Source organism: Metarhizium robertsii (assembly GCF_000187425.2).
Source record: "Metarhizium robertsii ARSEF 23 chromosome Unknown MAA_Scf_9, whole genome shotgun sequence".
NCBI lineage: Eukaryota > Fungi > Ascomycota > Sordariomycetes > Hypocreales > Clavicipitaceae > Metarhizium > Metarhizium robertsii.
Window position 1 is genome coordinate 464,260 of NW_011942237.1, and position 13,866 is coordinate 478,125.

Sequence of the window (13,866 nt, forward strand, 5' to 3'; positions counted from 1 at the left end):
GCAAATTTGTTCCCGTATCCCATACATCTCACCTCGTGTCCAGCACATCTCTCTTTGGAGGGAATACACCCCGTCTCGTGTCCAACGCCCAGCTTCTTACTCAACTTCCCAAATTTAACCAGCAGCCGAATCCCTTCTTGAAACTCTTTTGAAGTTCGGCCTTTTTGAGCGTCTGTTTCTCCAATTCTCTTTTTTTCTTCCCTTCTCTCCTCTTCTTCCTTTCTCTTTATTTCTTCGTGAGATTCAAGGCATTTCCTACACAAGCTTTCCATCCCATTTACCGACCCCTTGTCCATTTCAACCATCCCCAAGTGTTCACCCGATGTGTGCATGGGCAGGGTCCCGGCTGCTGGTAAACTGTATTTGCTAATTATCGTTCGGGGCGGGGGCCTCTTTTGAGATATCGGTTCGCTCTCATCCGATGTCCTCCTCGACGTCGACCAGCCGCCTATCTGCTTGCCCCCCGAAGTTCTGCTGGTTCTGGGCTTCGGATAATATCGCTCTTGAGACGCTCGTGAACTGGCCCTTCGGCTCGCCGCAGAAGGCGGTCTCGTTCCTTTATTCGACCTCCTAGCCGAGTTCCGCACACTCGAACTGCAGGTCGTCGTCGTGCTTGTACGCTGCGACAGTCCCCTATCCGACCTTAATTCACTGTCCGTGGTTGTTGTACTTGAGCTGTGCCGGGTGTACCGAAGCGGCGCACACCGATACGACGCACTGTTGATGCCCTTGGCGAATGTGGTATTCGTAGCCGGCGGCGAGGCGAATTGGTCCATGTCAGCCAGGCTGTAGTGAGCCCCTGGTTTCCCGACTGGCCTTGACATGGGACGCGGGCTATATTCTCCCGCAACACTAAATGCGGACTCCCTACTCGGTCCCTTCGATGTGGGATCCGTACCAAGTGGCGCCGTGTTGTAAACACTTTCAGGAAAAGTCTTATGCCGTGGAAATCCCCGACGCTGGGAGAAACTAGGGTGTTTTTGGCCGAGACCTGGTGGGATGCTTGCCGTCTCTTGTTCAGAAAAGTCTCCTTGCGGTGCTTCATCACACTGTGAATTCCTTCCCGAATAGGGGATATCATCTTCCCACATGGAATCTCTCTCCGTTGGCAGTCCCAAGAGTGCTTCTGCTGGTTTGCCTGTGTTGCCACCATCACGATATCTACTCGACCCACGCCGCTTCATCAAAAAAATATTCACTCCATCATGTTGCTCAGGTTCCACCTGTTCATTAAACATCCCCTGATGCGGTTGCTCTGTAGGTTGCATATTTGTGTCGTCGACGAGTACCATTTTGACCGGGCTTGTGAGGTTGGGAGAGGATGGGCGCTCGTGCGTAGTGTTGAAGTGCGGCCATACTGTATTGGAAGGCATTTTGATGACATGATGCAGGAGAAGAGAAAATCACGTTAACCTGCTATCCTTGGGGAGATGTAAATGTGGCCTTCAAGGAGCTCTTTGTTTCATCATCGAATGAGGGAACAAGGGGAATGGAGGTCAACCAAGGCGATCAATGTGAATGGGTGTTATGATGTGTTTTTTTTTTTTAAAAAAAAACATTCTTTTTCTTCTTTTCCCAAGCTGATTCTTTGTCATTGGTGTGAGTGAGCAGGTATGAGGTGTGAAACCTGGTAACAAAGGATGCTTGTAGTGAATATCGTCAATTTTTAGTCTAACAAAGGGGGAATAAAATAATTTCTTTGCATCGTGTCTCAGCGCTCTGCTACATTACAAAGAACCAGAATAAAGAGCTGCAAATCCTAAAAGTATGCAACAAATGCGTTGGCGCAATTCGCAAATGATCTAAAGACTCACTGTGACCGTCATGTTGTTGCTGAGTACCATCAACGTAGGCGGCAGGTCGTTGCAGAGAAGTTCAACATCAGAAAGATACTGGATTGTAGAGATTTCGTCAAGACTAGTGCCTTCTGAAGGAATGGGCAGCGTTGTCATCAAGACGCCCGTGTCTTTGGAATGCTGTCGCATGAGTTCGTTGAGAATCAAGTGCTGCGCTCGACTAGGCAAATCATTGAATGAGAGCGCAACACCGTGTCCCGAGGTGGCTGACCCGCCATCTGCCTCGGTGCTCTTTTTTGGTGCATGACTTGCGGATGGTTCAGAACGCTCTGGGATAACAAGGTTGGCTGGGTCCTGATAATGCACAGAATATTGCGAGCCGTGTCTCGAGTGATGTCGTGAGTGGGAACCCGAATGCGCTCGGGACGGTGGCTGAGATGCTGGCTGATGTGCAAATGAAATTGTTCTTGCGCCTTCTTCGCCGCTGACTTTAGTATCAGGCAACGGACGACTAGAAAACTTGCCGAGCGAGGATTGTCTCGAAAACGCTGGTCGTTCAGCTCGTGGCGTCGGGGGGTTTGATGCAGCCGGCGCGAAACTAATCTTGGAGCCTTCGCCTTCGGCGATAATCTTGGTTTCAGGCACTGGTCGACTAGAGAATCGAGCAGCAGATGACTGTCGCGAAAAGTTCGGTCTCGTTGGTGTAACGGTTCCATCTCGAATGACGTCCCTCGAAGGGCTCATAGAGCGTGATCGCCGAGAACCATCCTGCGGAAATTTTGGAACTTGAAGAGGATCCAAGATAGGGAAAGAGTCGATCTTAACGCTGGTCTCTGCCTCTGGTGGGCTCGCGACGATTTCAGCAACTTCAGGGACATGCAATGTTGCCGAGGATTCGGGATTGTCTGCCAACGTCTGAGACGTATTCATAGTGCCATATGAGGGGATTTGAGCGCTCGACTCGATGGCTCCCAACCTTCTTCCTCGCCCAGACGTTGTTGGCGACTGCTCCGTTGCAGCACCACTGTCCTGCGAAGATTGGAGCAATAGACGCAGTGTTGGATTTCCCAATTCATCTCTCGAGCCCCAAAAAAGGTCCCTAGAACCTACTTCGAATTCTTCATCGTCAGTAGAGCCCTCCACGTCTGTATCAAATTCGGTGTCTGATTCGGGCTCATGCAGAACTTCTTCATTGATATGGGTAGTGTGAATTCCCATGCTGACTCCGAGTTTGGAGAGCGTGGCGATGCCCGGCTTCCTGTGCATTTCTACAAATTCAGCCATACTGTGACGTCGCATATTCCCTGCATCGTCGTGTGGATTATATGCACCAGGTCGCCCATTTGTCGAGTCCAAAAACTGGGCCAGTTGCGAAAGCTCTTCGCTCGAGGAAAGCTCTTCGGTCTGTGTGCGAAGTATCTGCAAGTCCTCCCACCATTCCTCATCCTTGAGGGCTTCGCAAACAATGATTTCGGCATCAATATCATTGGTGTTTCCGTTAACAATAAGTTCATACGTGTTGAGATGGCCAGAGGCCAAGTAGAAGACGAGGACTTGCGCATCAATTCGCAATTTCTCTAGGAGAGCTTTGACTCTAGCACTCTCCTCCTCGACTTCATGCTCATACTCTACAAATACCAAAACACGTAGGGCAAACGCCCTTCGCCAGGCTTGAACGCTACGCAAAATGTGCCCCAGTTGCAAGATAAGGGTATCTGTAAATGTTAGTCTGTACAAGACTTTCTCTTTTTCCTATTGAAACATGATGGGAACTTACAAGTGTCAAAGTTCGTCGTAAGCACATTCTTGCCATCTGAAGATAGTTCAGCAGACATTTGGATGGGCCACAGATCGATGTACTTTTTGGAATTAGACCCATCATGTCGGGGCGTCTCTAGCTTGTCAAATCCATGGGCTATGGCAACATTGAGTCTGTATTTCAAAGCAAGATCCTCTAATATGATCATGTAATCGGTGGGAGATACCATGTCTTCGGTTCGAATAACGTCGGTAGGCAGTGTCCCTTCAAGTAGTCGTGCAGACGTATCTCCGCGCCTACGCTTAGCGACCTTGCCTTGCGACTTTGACGGGCGTCTCATCTTGTCAGATGGCGATGCAGGCACATCCGGGATAGGTACCGCAGGGTTTGATTTCCGCAGGTCATCCATATTATAGAATCCCAAAACAGCAACATTCGGACGCATGCCACCAAGGCCAGCAGCCAGAACCAAGTTGCGTACCCCCCAAGTAATCGAAGGGGACATGGTCAGCTGAACAAAGGCCTTGATCCTTGAAAACTCGGAAATATATCGAGTCCAGGCTTGTTGCTGCAACCGAGCCTCGTGCACGCCAGAGTTGAAATCGTCTGTTACGATAACATGGCCCAGAATGTAAAGAGACCCCTTCTTCATGGAATTGCAAAATTGAATTAACCGCGTCTGGCGCCGGGGGTTATTGATGAGCAGAATGATATGTGGCCGCCAAAACTTGATGTGTTCTGGCTTTAATCGCAGCAAGTACTTTCGCACTTGATGGTAGATGAGATTCTGGGACACATCGCCCCATCGCTTGGGCGGGCATAAGTAATGGATCAGTAGAAACACGAAAATGAGGACACAAATAGCAATTGCTGCGTAGGTCTCATCAATGAAGAACATGGCGGCAGCAGACAGAAGACTACCAATGCAGGCCGTCTGCCAGTTGAAGAACTTGAAACTGGGACGAAAGTTTGGGGCCGACCCAATTTTGAGAAGAAAGCAAGCAAGATTCATAACGAAAAAGGTCATCTGAAAAGTTGTCAGTACCGACCATCATGTCCATCGCGCCAACACTCACCTGATAACCCATGGAGATGAAGGTTGCAATCTGATTCAAATCCGCAAGAAGGGCAATTTGCGCAATGGCATATGTGAGAAAGATAGCAAGGATAGGCTCATCGGCCTTCTTGGTCCCTCTGCCAAAGATGGACAGTCCGGGCAGTAGCTTGTCTCGCGCCAAGGCCTGGAACAATTTCGCAGAACCTATGATGCCCATGAGGGCGGAGAAAAAGGTCACTGCACACTCCCCCGCGAGGACGATTGGCGCTGACAGGTTCGTCAGAGAGATGATGTTGTCGTTTGCGAGGAAGGAATCCCGGGAGATGGTGCAAGCCATGGAGAGAATCACAACAAAATAGACAACAAAGGTTGTTAACATGGCCCACAGTGTGCCTTTTGGTATGGCCTTGCTTGGATTTTTCAAATCCCCAGACATTGACGCACCAGCAAAGATGCCTGACGTGGCGCTGAGAGAAGTTAGCATAGCGATATGCACCGAGAAATGGATATGCGCGTACGGGAACAAAATACCAAACAGGTCTCGAAATGTCGGCAATCCCCGATAGACATGCTTGGAAGAACTCGGCAGAAGATTGTTGACAAAAGTATTGAGACTGAGCCCCGTGTATACAATGCCAGCGTCGTCGTCTCGAAATGGGGCCTTGAAGATGGCAGACAATGGAACACTGAGCACAGCTACCGTCAATATAGCCAACAATAAATTAGACGCCTTTGAAAAAGTAGCTGATCCCAAAAGACACATGCAGGTGCAAGTGACCAATGCTGCCGTCTGCAAGCCATATCCTGCCCAATATCCTCCTGGGAAGCCAGGTCCAACATTGAGGCGAATGCAGTCGATCAAACCAACAATGTTCATGGCAGTGTTGAGAGCTTGGGCTAAGAAGAACAAGATTCCAATGGAGCCTCCGAATTCGGGACCAAGGGATCTCGAGATCAGATAGTATGCTCCGCCTCCCTTGACCTCACCATTGGAAGCAATAGCCGACAGGGACAAGGTGGTCAAGAGATCAACACAGTAGGCAGTGGCCAACAGTCCTAGGCTTGGTCAATAATTCTGTGTTGCAAGAGACAAAGGGAGGGTGTTGGTATACCCAAAATTCCCAGAAATCCAACCTGTCCCAGAATGAGGCCGAACCGCAAAAACATGAGAATGCTCATAATGTTCAAGCATACGGGAATGTACACGCCAGAAAGCAAGCCCAGCTTGGAGCTCTTCCTCGCATCCATGGCCAAAGCCAGAGGGTCACCCTTGTCGTCGGGCGTTGGAGGCATGGCGGGCTTGTATTTGGAAACGAAGGAGAAATGCAACAATGTGATTATCACACTATGGCGCCCTTCACGGCAGCATGTGCTCGCAGGTCGTTGTCGGCCGGTGACTTGGAGACATGACAAGCTCTGCTTGATGCCAGCTCCTCGGCGGTGTGGCGATGATTTGCAAACCAGACTCTCAACGAGAAGAAAATGCAGCCGCGCCCTCTTGTTCCGGCGGGATGCTTCAATGTTGGCAAGGTGAGTCGGGAGTTTGATAAAAGCTAGAGGCCATGAAACGCGGAGATGTTGTCTGTCGCTGACTCTCTGCAGATGACCCGAGGTTGGCCCTCATTCACAATTCGCCGTGGTTTCACGACGGCCGGGATTGCGAGGTCAATTAGCCGTTGTCAACCAGACATTGAATGGTTCAGGCGGAGCAACGCCCACATGTGCACCTACGTCAGACCTGGGGCGCGCCTTCGCCGGCGACGACCGCCAAGGCAGCCGCAACCGTGGCGGTCAATCATCAGCGATCATCAGAGCCTCAGAGGGCTGATGGTCCACATGAATGTCCATGTCGGTTCAATGTTCGTATGGCAACTGGTACAGGCCAACCGTCACCTGTGGAACAATCCCGCGGGACTACAGAGCACTTGGGACCTAAACTCGCTAGATGAAACAAGCACAGCTGCCGGAATACTGTCGACGGGCCTGGATGACATCAATTGATGCCAACATCGTTTGGAACATTGAACGTTGAAGGATCCATGCCGAGAGACCCGGCAGCACTTGAGGTCTGGTACTTAGTAGTTGATTACCTGGTGCTCTCCGGCGCCCGTATCAATGTTAACACCGAGTACTCCACAAGGATCAATTGCCGACCTACATTATGATGGTATTAATATCCCAACGCCAATAGGATCCAGGACAAAGTACTCTTGCTGTTCAATGTGACCCGTCCCCCGCGGCCGGATGCAATCGGACCGTCCAGTCGTGATGAGAAATTGGTGTGCACTCCGTTTAAGCAAGCTGTTGCATCATTTTGCCGCCCCCGGATTCATGCAGCCACTCACATTCCAAGCCACAGCAGCGTTTGGTCTCATGTTCCATCACCTGCTGATGTCCCGGCAAGGGTTTGTGAAGCCATGGTAGACTCGAGGCATGCCTGACCATGGCTACCCAAGTAATCATTGTTGGCGAGCTACAAGATGCGATACCCCGGACTCGACCATGGACAGATGTCTCTCGAATAATAGCAGGTGACAGTCCAAGATACATGCAGAGTTGCTTGACAGTCATACCAAAGCTGCATAGACGAAGGGGCCATGTCGTGCCAATAGTTACAAATCGAGCGTCGTCTGCATTCAACGTGGCGAATGGTTGCAATACGGGTTGCCAGCTTATCATCAGCCAATCCTCTGAGGGGGGCAAAACTCAGTCTCTCCGCATCTTTGTGTTGATGCGATGGGCCACCGCAACGAAGCACCACGTATAGGCTTTTGCGCTGCTGGGCATCATACTTGTAGGTTACCATGCAGCCAGGATGCCGATGAACCTGCTGCATGTGCACCGAGTGTAAAGCGGAAGCCGAGTACTTCATGTATGATGCAGTCCGGTCAAGACCCTCCGTTGTCATGGATTTCGGAGCAATGCAAAGTGAACCAGCTGACTCATCAAACATTGAAATGTCCCGATGTCCAGCCCCAGCACAGTGCTCTCAGAGTGCAAATGTTGCTAAACAGGCACTGGACATTTGGGACATCGACCTTCGAGGACTGGCGAGCTGCCAGAGGAGTCAACTACAAAAAGGCCAAGTGGGATATCACGTCGATATTAATGAGGCCATCAACATTGGCCGACGTCTGGACACTAGGACAAGGGCCAGGGTCCAGGGTCCAGGGTCCTGAGCTCGACGTTTGCTGGCACTGGGACTGCTGTGGCCGTGTGGGCCCAGTCTGGTGCCTCTTGATATCAGTTCGGTTCGACAAGCGTCGACTCAACTGGTCAGGTCAGTCTGGCCCGTTGTTGCTCCCCCCACTAAGCTCCGGTCTCTGGCTCTATCTCTCCGCGCCCACTCCAGTCATTCTCAATCTTCTCAAAGACCCCAGCTTCCCGCGCGCCACCCCCTTCAAGACGCCGACGACGGTCATCCTCTGCCACCACCACACCAACACATTTTCGACTGAGGCTCAATTGGCACAGTCAGCTGAGGCAACGACACGACTATTGCGAGCCCTTTATTTCCGTCCTCCCCAGTCCAAGACGCGCCATCGATAACTTGGCCTTACAACTCCCCTCTGCTGGCGGCCTTGCCACCCCGTTCCTCGCCTTCGTCCTCCGTGCTGTTCACTGACAAACAGGCAACACCTGGCGCGAGATACAATAAGAAACCCGCGCCACCAAATACTCAACATATCCGAATCCTTCCGAGCACTCTGCCGACAAAATGTCTTTGCCCAAGGACACTCTTAATCCGGACCCGGGGCTGTCATCGCCGTTTCCTGGCCAGCCTCGGTCCTTCTCTTCGTCTCTTCCTCGAGAGGAGCTGACTGCTCGTCTTGCTGAGCCCGTTCTCCCAACGCCACCACTTGTTCGAGGAGCTTCTCCCGTTCCCGGAGGTGATGCATTACAAGCGACCGAAGCTCCATTCACCGGCGGAAGCTCTACTCAAGGGCCTGGTGTTTCTGCCTTGGCCGCCGCTCTTTCAAACTCTCTGGGACAGTCACCGCCCCGTCACGGTACGCCCGCGGCTCGAATCAGCTCTCCTCCTCCGCCATCTCAATCTCCTGCCCTTCCCACTCGAGCAGACACGCCTACGCATTATGGCTCCTTGGACTCAAGGTCCCGCCTCGGCCCCGGTTCCGCCACTGGTCCATATGAAGACCACGAAATCGTAAAGCGACACTTGGTGCAGCCTGGTGATGCCGAGAACCCTACTTCAGAAGAGTCGTCTCCCAGGGGAACTATCAAGGGCAAGCAACCCACAGACGTCGGGGCGGGCAAAGTCAATGAAGAAGAATTCTCCAGTTTACAGCTACAAGGCGGCGACGTTACCCGCGGTATTTACAAGTGGACGGAGCAGGCAGAAGCAAAAAGCAAGCTCAATCGCAGCAAAAGTTATGACCACGTGCGACCTGAACCCGAGGAGGAAGTCACGGATATCAGCGCTATCAAGGTTCCTGGCGGATTCAGGCGTGATCACCTACGAAGGCGAGCTTTCAGTCCGAGCGGACAACACGCCGAGCTGGGTAGCAGTGGAGCCGGCTCTCCCGGAACACTTGACCAACCTAGGTTGTTCACGTCGAGTTTCCTCGAATTCCTGTCTATTTATGGCCACTTTGCTGGCGAGGAACTTGAGGAAGATGATGAGAACTTGGGACCAAACGAGATTTGGGACTCTGGAGAAGATCGCGGCGGCGGAGATGAGGAACCGACCGAAGACAGCGCTCTCTTGGGCAAGAAGAAGCGGAAGAGAAAAGCCCGCGGTGGCAGCGGCAAAAACAGTCCCATGAATGCAGCATTGCTGTTACTAAAGTCTTTTGTCGGTACAGGTGTCCTGTTTCTGCCTCGAGCTTACCTCAACGGCGGGATGCTCTTCAGCAATCTTGTGTTGTTGTTTGTGAGCATTCTTAGCTATTATTGTTTTGTTCTCCTAGTGACAACGCGGCTAAACGTCGAGGGCTCGTTTGGCGACATGGGCGGCATATTGTACGGCAAGTGGATGCGCGGTCTGATTTTGAGCTCCATTGTCATCAGCCAGATAGGTTTCGTGGCCGCTTACACTGTGTTTACTGCCCAGAACCTGCAGGCTTTTATTCATGCGGTATCCGACTGCAAGGCGTCAATCACCATCCCGTTGCTTATTCTCATGCAGACGGCCATATTCCTTCCTTTCTCCCTTCTACGTGACATCGGAAAGCTGGGGTTCACAGCCCTCATCGCCGATGCATTCATCATGGTTGGATTGGCGTACCTCTTTTACTACGACATCATTACCCTCAACGCAAATGGTCTGGCAGACATCATCATGTTCAACCAAAAAGACTGGACACTGTTTATTGGAACCGCCATTTTCACTTTTGAAGGCATCGGTCTTATCATCCCTATCCAGGAATCGATGAAGCATCCCACAAAGTTTCCTCGAGTCCTCTTCCTCGTCATGATTATCATTACAGTTCTTTTCACGGTCATGGGAGCTGTTTCATATGCCGCCTATGGATCCAAGACCGAGACCGTTGTTCTGCTCAACCTACCACAGGACGACAAGTTTGTCAATGGAGTACAGTTGCTGTATTCTTGTGCCATTTTACTCTCAACGCCACTACAGATCTTCCCTGCAATTCGCATCATCGAAACGGAGCTGTTTACCCGTAGCGGCAAGTATAATCCTTGGATCAAGTGGAAGAAGAATGTGTTCCGATTTTTCATGGTGATGCTCTGCTCTGCAATTGCCTGGGGAGGTGCTAACCACCTCGACAAGTTTGTCGCCTTGGTTGGCAACTTTGCCTGTATTCCGCTGGTATACATTTATCCTGTGAGTGAAATTTTCCCATAAACACCATTTCTTTACGCAAGTATTAACGTCACGTAGCCCCTTTTGCATTATAAGGCCGTTGCTCGAACCCGGTGGTGGAGAATCTCCGACATTGTTTTATGCATCTTTGGTTTCGTCGCAATGGCATACACGACTGTACTCACTATCATGAGCTGGGCAGCTTCTGCGGCTCCGAGACCAGGATACTGTGATCGAAAGGGTCCGTAGACTCAAAGTGTATGGGATACTGCAGGCAAGAGAAGGCGTTTACCTCGGGCATTTGTGATGGGACTTTTGAGTATGGGCAACTTTGGGGCCTTTTTGGACAGATTGCATACAGAGCCCGTAAGGGTTAGAATTACATGGTAGATACGAGTAGATATTCAACAACATGCGGCTCAGGGCCGGAATTCAAAGCGGTTTTTTTTTTCTCTTTTTTTTTCTGCGGTGTACTCTCCTGGTTTGTCATTGTATGCTGGTTGTACAATGCGTTTCTGCGTTGCCTGTGGGCCGTGGAGAATGACAAGACAGTGGAGACGATCTGTATCATTCAACCTCTGGGATGCTCGGAGACCGAGCTGACCACTGCTGACAATCACATATAACGTCACTCTCATCGACCTTCAATTTCACAAATGTCCCCAAACACCCCATCATGTCAATCCCCATGGCGTTGCGCTCTCCCGCTCGTCTAACGCGTCGCGCCCCCCTCTGGATCACCCGATCATTTGCGACGCGGCAACCTCCTCCGTTCCCCACGGTGTCGTCATGCCCATCTCCAACATGTGGATGCGCTGCTACGCCCGCCATGCCTGAGGGTTTAGACATTGATTTCAAGAGTAATTTGAATGGCGTGATTTCGGGGTATGCGGAACAAGTGCTCGTTTGCACGGGCCGTGATGACTGGACGTCGAGGATAGAGGACGAGTGTGACGGGGACAATTTGGCGGCAGACTTGAAGGAATTGTTCGGTCGAGGGGGGAGGTATAGTGACGTGAGTGCCCTTTCACCTGCCTTCACCGTCGTTTAAATTGTCCTTGTCAATTTTTCCCCTTTACCCGGACCTCTTTCTGCGTGATGGGCGCTAATAAATACAGCCCTTCCACAACATATCCGTCATCAACTCCTCCTTCCCGTCCTCCATACCTCCTCGCTCCGAACTTCACTCCACGTCGGCCTACCTCCTGCCCTCATTCAAGTACATCCCCTTCCTGCCCCGGATCTCTTTTGACAGCGTCGAGGCCCTTGCCAAGGGGTTCTTGCTCCCGGAGAAGCTGCACTCTGCCCACGACGGCCTGTCCCCCGTTCACCGGGACAGGCTGACGCGCAAAGAGGCTTACCAGGGCCTGTTGCCGGGGGTCCAGGACGTCAAGGATGTGTTGGTTCTCATCTGCGGTCATGGGGGGCGAGACGCTAGATGCGGCATCATGGGACCAGTCTTGAGGGACGAGTTTGAACAGAAACTTGCACTGCGGGACTTTGACGTCGTCACTGCCCCGGTGGAGGTGAACCTCGCCTTTGGAAATACAGAGAGGATAGGGGGGGACGTTTCAGGAAAGAGCATTGCTAGAGTGGGATTGATTAGCCATATTGGAGGACACAAATTTGCCGGAAACGTGATTGTGTATGTTCCGCCTGGTTATGAGTTGCAAGGAGGCCGGCCGCATCCGCTTGCAGGATGTGGGATTTGGTACGGGAGGGTTGAACCGAAGCATGTGGAGGGTTTGGTGGAGGAGACTATTTTGAGGGGGAATGTGGTGGAGGATATGTTTAGAGGGGGAATAGATGCGAAGAGGAGGATATTGAGGTTGTGATCACTGATGCATCATGCAGCAGGCTCGGGATGTTAGAATGACGTGTATACTACTCCGTAGAATTTGTACATTAGACTTTTCCATCCTCTTCCTCTAATATCGGGTGACTCGAATGAAATACAGGATATTTCATTTCTCAGTTTGGTGTTGCATCTTTATTAATGCACGTGACCGCCGACGATATCGCGAGCTTCACCTGTCCACACTTGGATTTCGACCAAAAAAAAACCGTACAACAGGACAACACGATGTACAAATGACTTTTTTTCTGTTAGAAATTACCGTCTCGTTTCTTTTCTTGGTCTGAAATAGCTTGCTCTCTTGCATGCTGCCTCTCACAGCATGGCAGCGCACTTCCGCATTATCCTGCGGTCCTCTTGCAAATGGACACCCAAATACAGCTCCATTCAACCACACACACCAATATTACGAATACCCAAACGCTTCCTCTGCACCACTCACACGCGCAAGGAAGCTCGTGCATTTCCATCCATTTTCATCGCCATCGGACTCATAGGCACAGCGGCATACTACGTCCTCGCGCCGACGAGCCACAAAACCCTCAACAGCGATTCATTCATCCCCTACACCATCACCTCCCGCCAGCCCATCTCTCCCACCTCGGCCATCTTCACCATTTCACCGCACCACCACGACCCTTCGCTGCCATACTTGCTCCCCAGTTCACAAGAGTGGAAGTATCCACTTTGGTCGGTCGAGTTCAAGCAGCCCGAGGTCCAAATCGCCCGGCACTACACTCCTCTCCCGCCAACAGACGGGGAAAACACCAAAGATGGCACCCTCAGCTTCTACATTCGCGCTATAGGAGGTGGAGAAATGTCTACCTATCTAAATAGGCTCGGTGTAGGGCGGGACGTCTACCTCCGAGGACCGCACAAGGGATTCGATGTGTTGAAAAGGCTAGGAGACCAGAAGAATGTGGTGTTCCTTGCCGGGGGCACCGGTGTAGTTCCCGGCATGCAGGTTGCCAGGGCCGTTTTGGAGAGAGACGCCACCACGAGCGTAGAGCTGCTATGGGCTGTGCGCAAAAGGGAAGAGCTTCAACAATGTCGTCAGGGTGCTTCTACAAAGCCCTGGTGGAACTTTTGGAGCACTGCTGCGCCGGCCGAGCTGACGGCCGAGGTGGAAGAGCCAAGCGCAATGGGGAAGCAGCTCGCGCGGATGAAGGCCAGGTACGGCCAACGACTTACCATCCGCGTAGCCGTGGACGAGGAACGCACACGGTTCACGGAAAGAGACATTAAAGACGCTCTGGCTGGTGGTGGGCGTGCACTGCCTAGTTCAGGATGCCAACTCCACGATCAATGCCTCCATGTGCACGCGTCTGAGTTTGAAGACCCAGATACCAAGTGCCAGTGTTCTCCTGCTGATAGGCCCGGAAAGAATCTGCTCATGGTTTCCGGCCCAGATGGATTCATTGCATATTACGCTGGAGATAAGAAATGGATCGGGGGAACACTGACGCAGGGGACAGTGGGCGGTGTTGCTGGTGTGTTGCAGAGGAAGAATCCTGCCTTGGCAAACGATTGGCTTGTTTTGAAGCTGTAATCATTCGTCACTTGAACAGACAACATGTGACGCCTCAAATACAACGTAGCCATCGTAACAAACTA

At 51.6% G+C, this 13,866-nt stretch overlaps 5 protein-coding genes across 5 annotated transcripts; 4 read left to right on the plus strand and 1 right to left on the minus strand.

Annotated features, from left to right (window-relative positions):
- Positions 1 to 1,802: 1,802 nt before the first annotated feature.
- On the minus strand, positions 1,803 to 5,905 carry MAA_01482 (solute carrier family 12 protein; the record flags this gene model as incomplete). The annotated part of the gene is made up of 5 exons (XM_007819480.1): positions 1,803 to 3,511; positions 3,574 to 4,582; positions 4,632 to 5,079; positions 5,131 to 5,668; positions 5,725 to 5,905. 5 exons carry the CDS (start codon positions 5,903 to 5,905, stop codon positions 1,803 to 1,805), a joined length of 3,885 nt encoding a protein of 1,294 aa, XP_007817671.1.
- Positions 5,906 to 7,518: 1,613 nt separating this feature from the next.
- MAA_11540 (transcription initiation factor TFIIA, small subunit) lies at positions 7,519 to 7,791 on the plus strand (the record flags this gene model as incomplete). The annotated part of the gene is made up of 1 exon (XM_011413535.1): positions 7,519 to 7,791. The coding sequence occupies one exon, from the start codon at positions 7,519 to 7,521 to the stop codon at positions 7,789 to 7,791; it is 273 nt and encodes a 90-aa protein (XP_011411837.1).
- A 539-nt stretch (positions 7,792 to 8,330) lies between these two features.
- MAA_01481 (transmembrane amino acid transporter protein) lies at positions 8,331 to 10,646 on the plus strand (the record flags this gene model as incomplete). Its single annotated transcript, XM_007819479.1, has 2 exons — positions 8,331 to 10,418; positions 10,476 to 10,646. The coding sequence occupies 2 exons, from the start codon at positions 8,331 to 8,333 to the stop codon at positions 10,644 to 10,646; spliced, it is 2,259 nt and encodes a 752-aa protein (XP_007817670.1).
- Positions 10,647 to 11,085: 439 nt separating this feature from the next.
- MAA_11541 (Fungal transcriptional regulatory protein) lies at positions 11,086 to 12,232 on the plus strand (the record flags this gene model as incomplete). Its single annotated transcript, XM_011413536.1, has 2 exons — positions 11,086 to 11,412; positions 11,516 to 12,232. 2 exons carry the CDS (start codon positions 11,086 to 11,088, stop codon positions 12,230 to 12,232), a joined length of 1,044 nt encoding a protein of 347 aa, XP_011411838.1.
- A 342-nt stretch (positions 12,233 to 12,574) lies between these two features.
- Positions 12,575 to 13,801, plus strand: MAA_01480 (cytochrome c mitochondrial import factor; the record flags this gene model as incomplete). The annotated part of the gene is made up of 1 exon (XM_007819478.1): positions 12,575 to 13,801. The coding sequence occupies one exon, from the start codon at positions 12,575 to 12,577 to the stop codon at positions 13,799 to 13,801; it is 1,227 nt and encodes a 408-aa protein (XP_007817669.1).
- Positions 13,802 to 13,866: the final 65 nt, after the last annotated feature.